General features: G+C 48.2%; 6 protein-coding genes; 5 read left to right on the forward strand and 1 right to left on the reverse strand.

Annotated features, from left to right (window-relative positions):
• Positions 1–1336: 1336 nt before the first annotated feature.
• On the forward strand, positions 1337–3562 carry FFUJ_11369 (related to CLC chloride channel protein; the record flags this gene model as incomplete). The annotated part of the gene is made up of 1 exon (XM_023570259.1): positions 1337–3562. One exon carries the CDS (start codon positions 1337–1339, stop codon positions 3560–3562), a length of 2226 nt encoding a protein of 741 aa, XP_023437396.1.
• A 1263-nt stretch (positions 3563–4825) lies between these two features.
• Positions 4826–6699, forward strand: FFUJ_11370 (probable amino acid transport protein GAP1; the record flags this gene model as incomplete). XM_023570260.1 has 3 exons in its annotated part: positions 4826–5313; positions 5373–5582; positions 5634–6699. The coding sequence occupies 3 exons, from the start codon at positions 4826–4828 to the stop codon at positions 6697–6699; spliced, it is 1764 nt and encodes a 587-aa protein (XP_023437397.1).
• A 302-nt stretch (positions 6700–7001) lies between these two features.
• On the forward strand, positions 7002–7916 carry FFUJ_11371 (related to esterase/lipase; the record flags this gene model as incomplete). Its single annotated transcript, XM_023570261.1, has 1 exon — positions 7002–7916. The coding sequence occupies one exon, from the start codon at positions 7002–7004 to the stop codon at positions 7914–7916; it is 915 nt and encodes a 304-aa protein (XP_023437398.1).
• Positions 7917–8754: 838 nt separating this feature from the next.
• On the forward strand, positions 8755–9609 carry FFUJ_11372 (uncharacterized protein; the record flags this gene model as incomplete). XM_023570262.1 has 3 exons in its annotated part: positions 8755–8810; positions 8868–8985; positions 9037–9609. The coding sequence occupies 3 exons, from the start codon at positions 8755–8757 to the stop codon at positions 9607–9609; spliced, it is 747 nt and encodes a 248-aa protein (XP_023437399.1).
• Positions 9610–10176: 567 nt separating this feature from the next.
• On the forward strand, positions 10177–10963 carry FFUJ_11373 (uncharacterized protein; the record flags this gene model as incomplete). XM_023570264.1 has 3 exons in its annotated part: positions 10177–10271; positions 10325–10451; positions 10508–10963. The coding sequence occupies 3 exons, from the start codon at positions 10177–10179 to the stop codon at positions 10961–10963; spliced, it is 678 nt and encodes a 225-aa protein (XP_023437400.1).
• Positions 10964–11452: 489 nt separating this feature from the next.
• Positions 11453–12118, reverse strand: FFUJ_11374 (uncharacterized protein; the record flags this gene model as incomplete). XM_023570265.1 has 3 exons in its annotated part: positions 11453–11821; positions 11871–11997; positions 12051–12118. 3 exons carry the CDS (start codon positions 12116–12118, stop codon positions 11453–11455), a joined length of 564 nt encoding a protein of 187 aa, XP_023437401.1.
• Between the last annotated feature and the right edge of the window lie 160 nt (positions 12119–12278).

Here is a 12278-nt window from a genome sequence, read left to right on the forward strand (position 1 = left end):
GAATCTCACATGAGATGTGAATATCCTACACACTTTGGCGAAGAAGCTTTAAGATTTAGATGACTGCACGACATGGACGCTTATCCTGATTGGTGGCCAGATTGGTTCGGTCGGGTATCCTCATCTTAAGCGTAATTTTCGGCGTAGAATAAAAGCAATATCCTGGAACACGGAGGGGCCGCCTGGGAACCAAACTCATGATATCAACACTCAGTCTATGGCAGATACTAACATGAGTACCATAATAACAGTAAATTCTTGGGACTCCATAAAACCTTAATCCTTGTCTACCAAGAGCCGAGCCTTGCTTAAGCTGGTATTGTTCCAGTGCCCACAACTGCGTAAGTGCATGCTAACCATAACGTTGAACGCTAGACTGCCGGCATGGTGATATTCATGACTGATGAGAGGCGATGGAGTGACTTTAATTAGGGTGGAAGAATTAATATTATCAGAGGCAGAGCCTTATGAGTAATTTATTGCTACGGCCAATATCAAATATTGCACAGCAGGGCCTGTCGAAAAATAAACGCTGGGGATTTCATTTGGGTTTATCTGACTGGCGCTAGTGACTATCTGCCGCGGTGTCTGTGAGCAGGCCATGTGCCATGTTATGCGGGGTGAGCATGACAATCTCTCCGCTCACGAGGACGTCGATCAGCGAAATTCCTGGACTGAGCGTCACACAGAATAAATACTTATATATATCTCCGCGGAGCCCTATTTTTGACAGACCAGCCTTTGACTTTTCTTTTCAGTCGATTGTCGAACATCTGTCAAAGATGATATCTTGAACCATACCCGGGGTTCTTATCTTTGTTGCATGTGAGAATTGGAGATAGTGGCGGTTTTGGTGTGACTGCTTATCTCTGCACAATGTTCTAGACTGCTACCGTGCAGATTTGACAGATATGCATCGAATCAGCTATGGCCCTTCCGTTAAGAGTTGAACTTGTGCAGGTATTACAGTTAACAAGATCCCTCGGCTTTGCCGCCTGAGAAGGGCATCTGGCAGTCGATCTGGACATCTTCCCGCTATTAGTTTCACCAATGAAACACCGGCCTCCATGTCTGGCACAGAAGCGATAGGTCAGTTGGTGCTGCAACCTTATCACAAGACCCTGGAGGGCTGTGTTATGCCCGGAGATGCAATGCATTGACGTCACAGGTTCGAAAACTGTGATCTTCTTTTCCGGTAGATCTGCAAATATGATAGAGATCACAACTTTTCCACTTGATCTCCGGGGATGCTATATCCCAAAATCTTATACAATGACATCCCCGGAATTTTCATGCTGTTGGCGACCCGTTTCACCTATCCATCATCCAGCTCAGCATGACTTCCGACTCGACACTTATGGAAATAGATGAAATGACAGAGACTACTCCCCTACTACCATCTCATAAACGCGGCACCAAGGCCGCTCCCACAAACACTGCCTCACAGCAGGACAGCCTACCATATAGTGACTACCATACCATCGACTGGCTTCAGGACCTCGTGCAAGATAGTCATCGACGCGACAACTCAAGTCTCTATTTGCGACGCGGGATACGCTACCGTATAACCAAGCTATGGGACTCTTCTCAGGGATGGGTCGCAGCTTTCCTGATCGGTCTTCTCACTGCCTCGATCGCGGCATTCGTAGACGTCAGCGTTGAGGTTTTAGCAGATCTCAAAGATGGCTACTGCACCAACAACATATTTCTAAGTCGCCGAGCATGCTGTGCATCAGAGATGAATTGTCAGAACTGGAAGCCATGGACAGAAAGCTATATGCATGCATACGCCATCTATGTTGGCCTTGCTCTAGCCTTTGGTACCATCGCTGGGATTGTCACCGCGACTACGAAGATGAATCTCACTGCCATTGCTCCCGAGAAAGAACGGTCACGTGCTTCAATAGAAAGCCCCGGTGGAAAGGTTATGTACATGGCGGCGGGAAGCGGCATCCCCGAAATAAAGACCGTATTGTCCGGCTTCTGCATCCCTCACCTCTTCGATCTCAAAGTCCTTATCGTTAAGGCCATCGGATCAATCTTTGCAGTCGCAACGGGCATGTGTTTGGGAAAAGAAGGACCTTTTGTGCACATCTCGGCTTGTGTTGGATACCTTGTCAGCATTTGCATCCCCAAATACGCGAGTAATCAACGAAAACTGAGGGAGATGCTCAGTATCGCATGTTCAGCAGGTTTATCTGTTGCTTTCGGTGCTCCGATCGGAGGTGTCCTCTTCAGCTACGAGGAAATCAGCACTTACTTCCCCCGAAGGGTACTCTGGAGGAGCTGTCTTTGTTCAGTCGTAGCGGCGGCTGTTCTCAAAGAACTTAACCCTACAGGAACTGGCAAGCTCGTTCTGTTTGAGACAAACTATGGCGTAAACTATGATGCTCTTCACTATCTTGTCTTTGTCATTCTCGGCGTCTGTGGAGGCATCTTCGGTGGAATATTCTGCCAAGCAAATTTTCTCTGGTCCAAGTCATTCCGAAAGATTTCTATCATCAAGAATAACCCTGCTTTCGAGTTGGCTCTCGTAGCATTGATCACGGCGGTTCTGCAGTTCCCGAATATACTGATTAGGGAAACTGGGGATATTGTCATGCAGCGATTACTTGTTGATTGCAATCATGCTGAGGAAGACTGGATTTGCCAAAAAGAGGCCCAAACTACTGGTAAGGGTACGTACTACGCATGGTTGGTCTCCGGGACATTCGTCAAGCTATTCCTAACGACGATCACATTCGGCTGCAAGGTCCCATCTGGAGTTATCATCCCTGCGATGGATGCAGGCGCGCTCTTTGGTCGAATGATAGGCCAACTCATACCCAACATCTCACCTGGCATATTCGCCATGGTTGGATCAGCAGCCTTCTTAGCTGGAGTTAGCAGAATGACTGTCAGTCTGGCTGTCATCATGTTTGAGCTTACAGGGGAGGTCAACTTCATTCCACCTTTCATGATTGCTATCCTGACTGCGAAGTGGGTGGCTGATGCAATTAGTGCCGATGGTGTTTATGATCTTGCTCAGCACCTTCAAGGGCATCCTTTCTTAGAGGCTGAGGGTGCCATCAGCAAGGTCAGAGAGTTCAGATATAACGAGGGCACTGCGACGGTAGACGCTCTTCTTCCTTCCAAAGAGGCCATGGACAACGCTATTGTGTGTGTCGGTGCAAACTATCGTATCCTCACATCAGTACTCCAACACAGGCTCTCTCATCTTCAGAGTAGCGGCTTGAGCGACTCTGGACTCGTGATCGTCAACGACAAGGGACTCTGTCACGGTTATATCTCGCAATATAAACTGGAGCAAGCCCTGCAGATGATTGAGAAAACAGATGGTGTTGAAGAGTCCTGTGAGATAAACGTGCTTGAAGGTAATCTGGCAGAGGCGATTGACAGAAGTCCCCTCACTCTCTCGTCAAAAGCACCCCTTGAGTATGCGGTGGAGTTATTTGGAAAGCTGGGAATTAGCTATTTGGCCGTTACTGAGGAGGATACGGCGAGGGTGCTGGGAGTTTTATCAACGAAACAATTGATCGCTTTTTTGGATATGTTAAAGTAAACTACTGGGTATTACACGACATAGAGAAATGCATCACTAGAAATACCAGGTTTTATCCCGCTATAAAGGCGCTAGTGCCTCGGCTTGCGCAATCTAGCCTACGAGCAGAAATTCATCGTGCCATGCACGGGTAGTAAAAGTACTTTGGTGAGTTCTAGAAGGCCGTCAATGGTTCCATTTTGCTAAAGGAGCTTTAAGTCCGGGTGAGACGATCATCTCCACGTCATTCCGAGGGCTAACACTCAAACGAGTTTTACAGTGTAGGTCAGTCCTACACTGACATGGGACAGAACGAAATCAGTGTCTATAAAGCAACTCAGAAATCGAAGAGATATCCCATCCCGGGTAGCTTCAGGGGCTTTAAGGAAATAAGACGGATTCAGCACGCAAGCGAACCCGCGGAATCGCGATGAGAATCGAGAAGACCGACTGAGTCTTGGCCCAGGCACCTTCGGCTATTAGCGTTTAATTAACCATTCTCAATTCGATAAGGTTTCCCTCAACGTCAGGCCGTGGAAGTCCTACGCGAAGCTACTGGTGCATAAAATGCTGTCATGAAAATCCGGTTATGCAGTGGCTGAAACTATTTAGGTGACAGCTGCCGGGGTTCTGACTCTGTATGTAGATCGAGACATTCTAGATAAGACATTCCGCGATATCTTGAAACACTTAGGTGATGGTAGGATTTCACAGTGAGGAAGAGTTGTATCCACGGACCGGAAGTCTTTCACAAGTCCGCAGCGTCGCATCGCCAAATCATCCCAACTTTTAGCATCGTCATTATCTCCCAGCATCCAAGGTCGATCCCTGCCACGGCCTTCTTTCCGCACCCGCTAAATCCATTAGTCAGATAAACCAGGGGCCAAGAACCAGGAATGCAGCTCAATAAACTTTACGTGGCTTGGGGACACGACTCATGCCCCTACGCGTTATCGCCATGGATGATACGAGTCCTGGTTTTCCCCATCACAAAACCGCTCAATTCCCCTGATTGTGAACCATTTGCGGCCCGTCAAACGGAGACACCGTCTGCATCGTGCGGAGCGGAACGTCAGCGATTCGCTAGCAATATCGCAGACCCGCGATATCCCCCCTTGTCCTGTCTTGGAGTGCCGATCTAGTCCGGCACAGGAATAGCACGCCCTGTGGCGACAAGGCACGTGCATGCCGCTCAAACCCCCTGGGGAAAATCTGCAATCCCCGTGCTTTGATCAGCAAGTTTGAGCTTGCTTGTGTCTCTCAGCTTGCAGCTTCATCTCGAACATGGCATACCAACGCGAGTTCGAGATGCAAGCCCTCCCGCCATCACCAAAATCACGAAGCCCCGAACCAGCAGTAGACGACCCTTCAGCATGGAGCCGTCTCATCACGAGCTTCTCCCGCGCCCCATCGCGACATGATAGCCTTAGCAGCTACAACAGCTATGCCTTCAACGGGCGGCTGTTCAACATGAGTAAAGCGAACTACAACTCTGCCAACACAGCACTCGCGCGGGAATTAAAGAATCGGCACTTACAGATGATTGCATTTGGCGGATCTATCGGAACGGGTCTTTTTGTCGCGTCGGGTGTTGCGCTGTATCGCGGGGGACCTGTCTCGCTGCTGTTGGCGTTTATCACCATGGGTGCTATGCAGTTCTTTACGATGCAGGCGCTGGGGGAGTTGAGTGTTGCGTTTCCGGTGGGAGGGTCGTTTGCGAATTATTCAACGAGGTTTTTGGATCCGAGTTGGGGATTTGCCATGGGTTGGAAGTAAGTGAAAGCGAATAAGTGAGCATGAGATGAGATGAGATGAGACTGACTTTGGGCAGCTATACGCTGCAGTATCTCATTGTGCTACCACTTGAGATCATTGCAGGAGCATTTACGACGAATTACTGGAATCCCAATGCAAGCAAGAGTATTTTCATCGTCCTCTTCTTCATTCTCATCCTTGGTATCAACTTACTCGGGGTGAAAGCCTACGGCGAAGCTGAGTTTATCTTCTCAGCCGTCAAAGTCACAGCCATCGTAGGCTTCATGTACTAAACCCCAAACTCCTCCCCTCCTACAATCTCGTCTAACAAAGTCAGTCTTCTTGGTATAATCATCAACATCGCAGGGTCTCCAGAAGGAGACTACATCGGCTTCACAAGGTGGCACAACCCCGGCGCCTTTCACAACGGCTTCAAAGGCTTCGCAAGCGTTTTAGTAACAGCAACTTTCTCCTTCGCTGGCACAGAAATGGTCGGTCTCGCAGCAGCCGAAACGAGCAATCCGAAAAAGTCAATCCCTGCAGCGGTGAAACAAGTCTTCTGGAGGATTTCTCTGTTCTATATTCTCTCGGTTCTACTCATTGGGTTGCTGGTGCCGTACAATGAGCCGAGACTGCTGGGGGCCAAGTACGGTTCTGATGCGGCGGCTAGTCCGTTCGTGATAGCGATTGAGATGAGCGGCTCGGATGTTCTGCCGGATATTATGAATGCTGTTATTCTGATATCGCTGATCAGCGTCGGGAATACGGCTGTGTATGCGGCATCACGGACGTTGGCGGCGTTGGCGGAACAGTCACTTGCGCCGAAGGTATTTGCGTACATTGATCGAACTGGACGACCCCTCGTTGCGATTATTTGCTGCGGTTTGCTAGGCTTACTAGCATTCACCGCGAACTCGAAGATCCATAACGAGATCTTCAACTGGCTGCTTGCAATCAGTGGGCTAAGTACTCTCTTCACCTGGAGTTCCATCTGCGTTTGCCATATTCGCTTTCGGAGAGCATGGCACCTATCAGGATACAATGTATCCCAGCTTGCCTTCCGGTCACAGGTTGGAGTTTGGGGGTCTTGGGTTGCACTCGCAGCTTACGGAACTGTTCTGGTTCTTCAGATCTGGGTTGCCATATCGCCGATCCAAGCGGAGGGTGAAGACCCCCTCACAACGCCTGAACGGTTCAAGAACTTCTTTCTGCAGATTTTGACGATCCCTATCATATTTCTGTTCTACTTTACGCATAAGACCTGGATGGGGACAAAGGTGGTGAGGGATAAGGATATCGATATTAATACCGGGAGAAGATATCTCCATGTTTGGAATGAAGAGGAGGAACAAGCAAGGCGGAAATGGCCTCTATGGAAGCGAGTATATAACCATTTGTGTTAATATTACAGAGACTAGAATATGATAATTGTTTAGTTCAAAGAAACCATGCATACAAATTGCAGTTGTGAACTGATTGTATTGGCGTATCCTGTATTGGCACTAAGACTCGCTCGCCAGATGACTCACGGCCGGTCAGCACCAGTGGAGTTGTCGATGAGCCAATCACTAACCTCAATTCCCTTCCCTCACGGGCTGATCGGCAATCAAGGCTTATCATAAAAGGCGATCTTAGCCAACGCCATGAAGGGAACGCAGAGCCTCATGAATCCTCTAAATCCCCAAACGCTTCGACGACAATAACGATGGCAAACCATACCTTCTGGCAGTACATACGCCTTAAAACAATTGTCACTCTTATCCGTTTCATAAACTACATCTTCACCCGTGCTCACTTCACGCCCTCACCGACATGCGTCCGCAAACTCATCCGCATTCCCTCCCGCGACCTTACTCGCTTCATTAACGCTTGGGTCTACTACCCAAACAATTACAACGACACTAAGAAATATGGTCTCGTGATCAATTGGCACGGCGGCGCTTATTGCCTCCCGAATCTCGGCATGGACCATCAATTCTGCGAGAAAATAGCTACAGAGAACAATATCTTGGTTCTTGATGCTGACTACCGAAAAGCACCCGAGTATCCCCTTCCCGGAGCCATTGAAGACGCTGAAGATACTTTCAGATGGGTTGAGAGTCAGGCACAAATGTTTGATCTTGACAAGGTTGCGTTGTCGGGGTTTAGTTCTGGAGGAAACCTAGCGCTTGTTGCATCATCTGAACTGAGGCGTGAGTTCAAGATGAACATCAGGGCGGTATACGCTTTCTATCCAGGCGTTGACTTCTCCATTCCGCCGGAAAATAAGACGGTCCCGGAGCCCATCCGACCTCTTCCCGTATCCTTCCAGCATCTTCTTGCTGACGCGTACGTACCGCGCGTTGAAGACCGCAAGTCGCCCAAGGCATCACCGATGTATGCCGACGGAACTTCCTTTCCAGAGCATGTTATTCTTGTTGCTTCTTCTGGGGATATATTCACGCCCGAGATTGAAGTTTTCGGGGAGAAATTGGAGCGGGCTGGTCGTGATGTTGAGATTGTCAGGATCGAGGGGGCTCATGGCTGCGATAAGACTACGAACCCAAAGACGTTTAGGCCTGAGGCTAGAGATTTCGCATATGCAAAGGTAGTCCAGAGCTTAAAGGGTATTATGCAATAAGGATGAGCAGTGTGAAAGCTTGGGGGAGACAAGTTGCATGCCATTAAATTACATAGACTAGGAACAGATGAACATCCAAGTAATTTTGCGGTAGCTGTTCGGGTGAACATACGAGATACTCACAGGAACAAGACACATCAACCTTGCCTAAGCGACCCAGCCATAAAAGATCCAACTGAGATTCACACTTCTTTGTCCCAATCCAGTCTAGCTTTAAAGTTGTATTGAACATAAGCATGCATCAAATCCTCGAGTAATGCAAGAGCATTGTACTCATGACAATAAGTCCTTTTGCAGCCTAACAGCACACCAACGCGACCATGGATACTAAGGGAGACTTTATAGATATGGAGGAACACAGGGCTATTTCTGTCAAAGTTATCCTACTACAAGACTTAATGGAAGGAGAGAGGTCTGCATATCGTCCTCGCGAACAACGAACTCGAGAGCGAGAAGGGGAGTCTCCGACGCGAGAGTAGGCAGACCAGCGAGAAGAAGAATTGAGAGGCATTGCTCGCGCCGCAATGATATAAGTGAGCTAAATATATCATAGTCAAAGGGGATGCGACGGAGGGTGTGAGGTTATTGTCAGCATGTTCACATTCATTTCCACTGTCAAGTCCCAGGTTAGTCAGTTGTGATGGGTTGGCAGTGTCAATACTCACATAAGACTCACAGTGGCAGTATGCCACTCAGGTTGTCTCATTACTTACCTGTCCACCGCTGATGTTTCGACCCGACAAACTCTTCACCTTTCGACAACCAACAGCAAGCCCTTCGACAACACCCAACTTCCAACACCGTTCCCTTGAATCAAGGTTATCGATTCTTGCCCAATATGGCATCAGAAAATAAGACCGAGTATTATGAAATGCTCGGCAAATCCCTCTTTGAGTGAGTTGCTGCTTATGATTTAAAGCTAAAAGCTAATTCTTATGTCAGGCTCTACAGAACCGGATTGTATTCAGACCTGACCATTACTTGTAAAGGGGACTCTCACCGTGTTCACAAAGCTATTGTTTGCCCCCGGTCTTCTTTTTTCACCGCCGCTCGTAATGGAAACTTCAAGGTAAGTCAATATATCTCTCGGGCCTGTACGTAAGACTGACGATGAATACAGGAGGGCTTGGAGGGTATGATTAACCTGCCAGATGATGATCACAGCGCAGTGCGCATCATGGTTTATTACTTTTACAACCTCGACCTCGCCGGCTACCCCTACATCCCAGAGGACGGAAACTTTGTTGAGGAAAAGCTGTCAAAAACTGAATACGGCGACGAAGAGAAACAACTCCTGGAATCTAGGGGCCACAGATTCGTGGGCCGTCGGAAAGTAAAGGGACAAGTTCTTAAGCTTGGGGCTCGAATCGGCCCTTCTTCGAACCTCCGTCTCTTCGCCAAGGTCTATGCCCTCGGCGAGAAATATGGGATTCCAGGCTTAAAGACTATTGCGGTCGGCAAGTTTAAGACGTTGGCGAAAGCATACGCCCAGACTGAGGACTTCAAATTCGCAGCGCAGGAAGTGTATACCTCTACGATCGACCAAGATCGTGGACTTCGAGATGTCGTTGTCAAAACTGTGGAGGAGAATCTTGGACTACTCAATCACGAGGCTTTTGCAGCTTTCGCCAAAGGGAGTGAGCTTGGACATGATGTTCTCATGAAGATCGCCTCACTTCATCGCGCCGGATAGAGAAATGTCTGCTAGGTGTTCATCGCAGACCCTCACGACTTGGATCCGGCCATCCTAACCCACCTCTTGATTCCGAAACAAACGTCGGATGATAACAAGCTCAATATTCACTTACCCCCACGGAAGCACGATAGAACTTCCAGTATCAACGGTGACGACTATGGTGTCACATTTATTAGGAACGATACAGTTGCCAGACTCGCCAAACCTAATACAGATCTTTCGTGCAGACACAATCCCCCCTCCCTCTAACACACACGCAAACAAATTTTGACCCTAAAAGATGAAGAATTTAGGTAGACCTAGTTTAGCTTAAGCCTATAGATTAGTTATTTCGGCAATAAACTTCTAAGATTCATCACCAACTAGCTTGACCCATCTTCATGTACACGAAGCCTTCGAGCGATTAAACTTCAGTCTCAAGCGTGCGATATCGCAAAGTGAAGTTTCTTGAATGAAATCTATAATTTTTGACTCGGTAAACAAAAGCTTTATCCAAATATATATTTCAAGGCCTAGGGCACGGGCAAATCTTCCGCGTACTTTATGTATCTTAACTTATCCACCATGGGGGAACCTATGGACTACAGACAAGAGAGCAGCCCACCACCGCTTTTTAGCACAAACCAGAGGATGCACGAGTATTCGAAAGATCTTCCCGCGTAAGATTTCGTCACTCTTCAAGACTGATTTTTCTTGCTGACTTGTAAAACAGAATGCTCAAGACCGGGCAATATTCTGACTTGACCATCGTCTGCGGCAACAACCGGTATCGAGTTCACAGGAACATCATTTGCGCTCGATCTAAATTCTTTGACGTCTCATGCGATAGTGGATTTAAGGTAATACAAACGTTAAGCTACATGTGGTTCGCAAAATGGATGACTCAGAGTAACAGGAATCAAATGGGGAGATAATGCTCCCGGATGATGATCCCGCCGCGGTACAAAAGATGATTGGATATATATACAACATCGAATACACCCCCGAAACAAAACAAATGCAGGAACACGATGACGATGTTGAGGCAGAGCTTTCAGATACAGACTACGATGCTAGCGAACGCTATCGTATGAAGCTTTTCGGGGCAGAATTCGTCGAACGAAAGACGATAAAACGGTTCAAAGAGCGTAAATGGGCAAGCTGGAAGGTCGACGAATTTATCCCGTCATCGCAGCTAAGCCTGCATGCAAAGGTTTACGCGCTGGGGGAGAAGTACAGAATAGAAGGCCTGAAGAAGGAAGCCAAGAGAAAGTTTGAGAGTGAAATCCAGAGTGGGAATGTTGGGGTCGACGACTTTGGGGGGCGGTGGAGGAGGTGTATACTTCAACGGTCAGCGAAGATAGGGGCTTGAGGGATGTGGTTGTCAAGATGATTGAGCAGGATATCTTGCTGTTGGATCATGTGGTGGTGCGGGAGGTTATGCGGGTTACTGACTTTGCGTTGGATGTTTTGTTGTACATGTCACAGGGAATGAGGAGTCGGGCAAGGTTTAAAGATTCGCCACAGACTGTAAGCCTGAAAGTTTGGGGGTCTTGGCTACACTAGGGATTTATTATATAATTTTTGAACCGTCGTCCCTCCCCTCTTATCAAAGTATCGTGCACATAGCTCATCACCATATCATAGGCCAAGCCCTCTTCCTTCAGAAACTCCTTCATGTCCTCCCTCTCAAAAAGTTTCGGCTTCGATTTCAGAATTCTCACAATAGCGTCACAAAGGGGACGACCTGCTTCGGCGGCACAGGCGTATACCTCCTTCATCACATATATCAAGTCCCCAACGTGATCAACACTGCTGCTCTGGAACTCCATATAAACCTCGGCTTCAAAGTTGTGGACAGCTAGATCTTGGAGGCCCTCGATGCCGTACTTTTGACCCAATGCATAAAGCTTGTAGTGAACATGCAGATTTTGACAAAGGACCAAAGATTCGTGCGACCCTGGTTCTTCTGAGAGGGGGCGGAAAAAAAGGTACCCTGCAGCGGATGCAGACGAGAGTGGATGGTGGAGGAGTCACCACTGAAAGAATGACGGGTTCTTTTCGACGGCGCTGTTGCGGGTGGGGAAGTGACTGCAGGGGACCGCTGATCTTCCGGAACCAGTTTCGCGTCCCAGGGGATAGTGTACTTTTGGTGATAGAGATACTCGATCATCATGCTCACAGCAAACGGGTCATCGTCAGGCGGTTCGATATCGCCTGTCTGAGGTTCCTGTACCAAGTCAGTACGAGTTTCGAAGGGAGATGTACTGCAAAGCTACCTTGAATCCACTGCCGCACGCTGCTTTGAAGAAAGCCGATCGAGGACAGATGACTGCCTTGTGGACTTTGTGGCGCGCCTGACCACAGACGATGACGAGGTCAGAATAATCACCGGTTTTGAGGAGACTAGGCTATCCGTCAGAACCGAGTTTTGGCCAGGTGTGATTAGAGATACTCACTTTCCAAGGGCTCTTCTCTGATCTGCGGCGTGGTCAAAGACCTCGAAATTGAAATTCTGAGGAAGCATGATAGATTAAGAGCCTTATTCTTCTTGCGATGCAAGGGAGTTCTCCAGATCTTGATGCAGGATGCTGTCGCGGAGGTCTTGATGACAGATGGAGAGGCTCGCAGAAGTATCTGCGGAAGATGGTGGAAGATGAAGAGTGAGAAGGAGGAGGCGTCCCTTT

This window comes from Fusarium fujikuroi, chromosome FFUJ_chr11, assembly GCF_900079805.1.
Source record: "Fusarium fujikuroi IMI 58289 draft genome, chromosome FFUJ_chr11".
In the NCBI taxonomy this organism is placed as follows: domain Eukaryota; kingdom Fungi; phylum Ascomycota; class Sordariomycetes; order Hypocreales; family Nectriaceae; genus Fusarium; species Fusarium fujikuroi.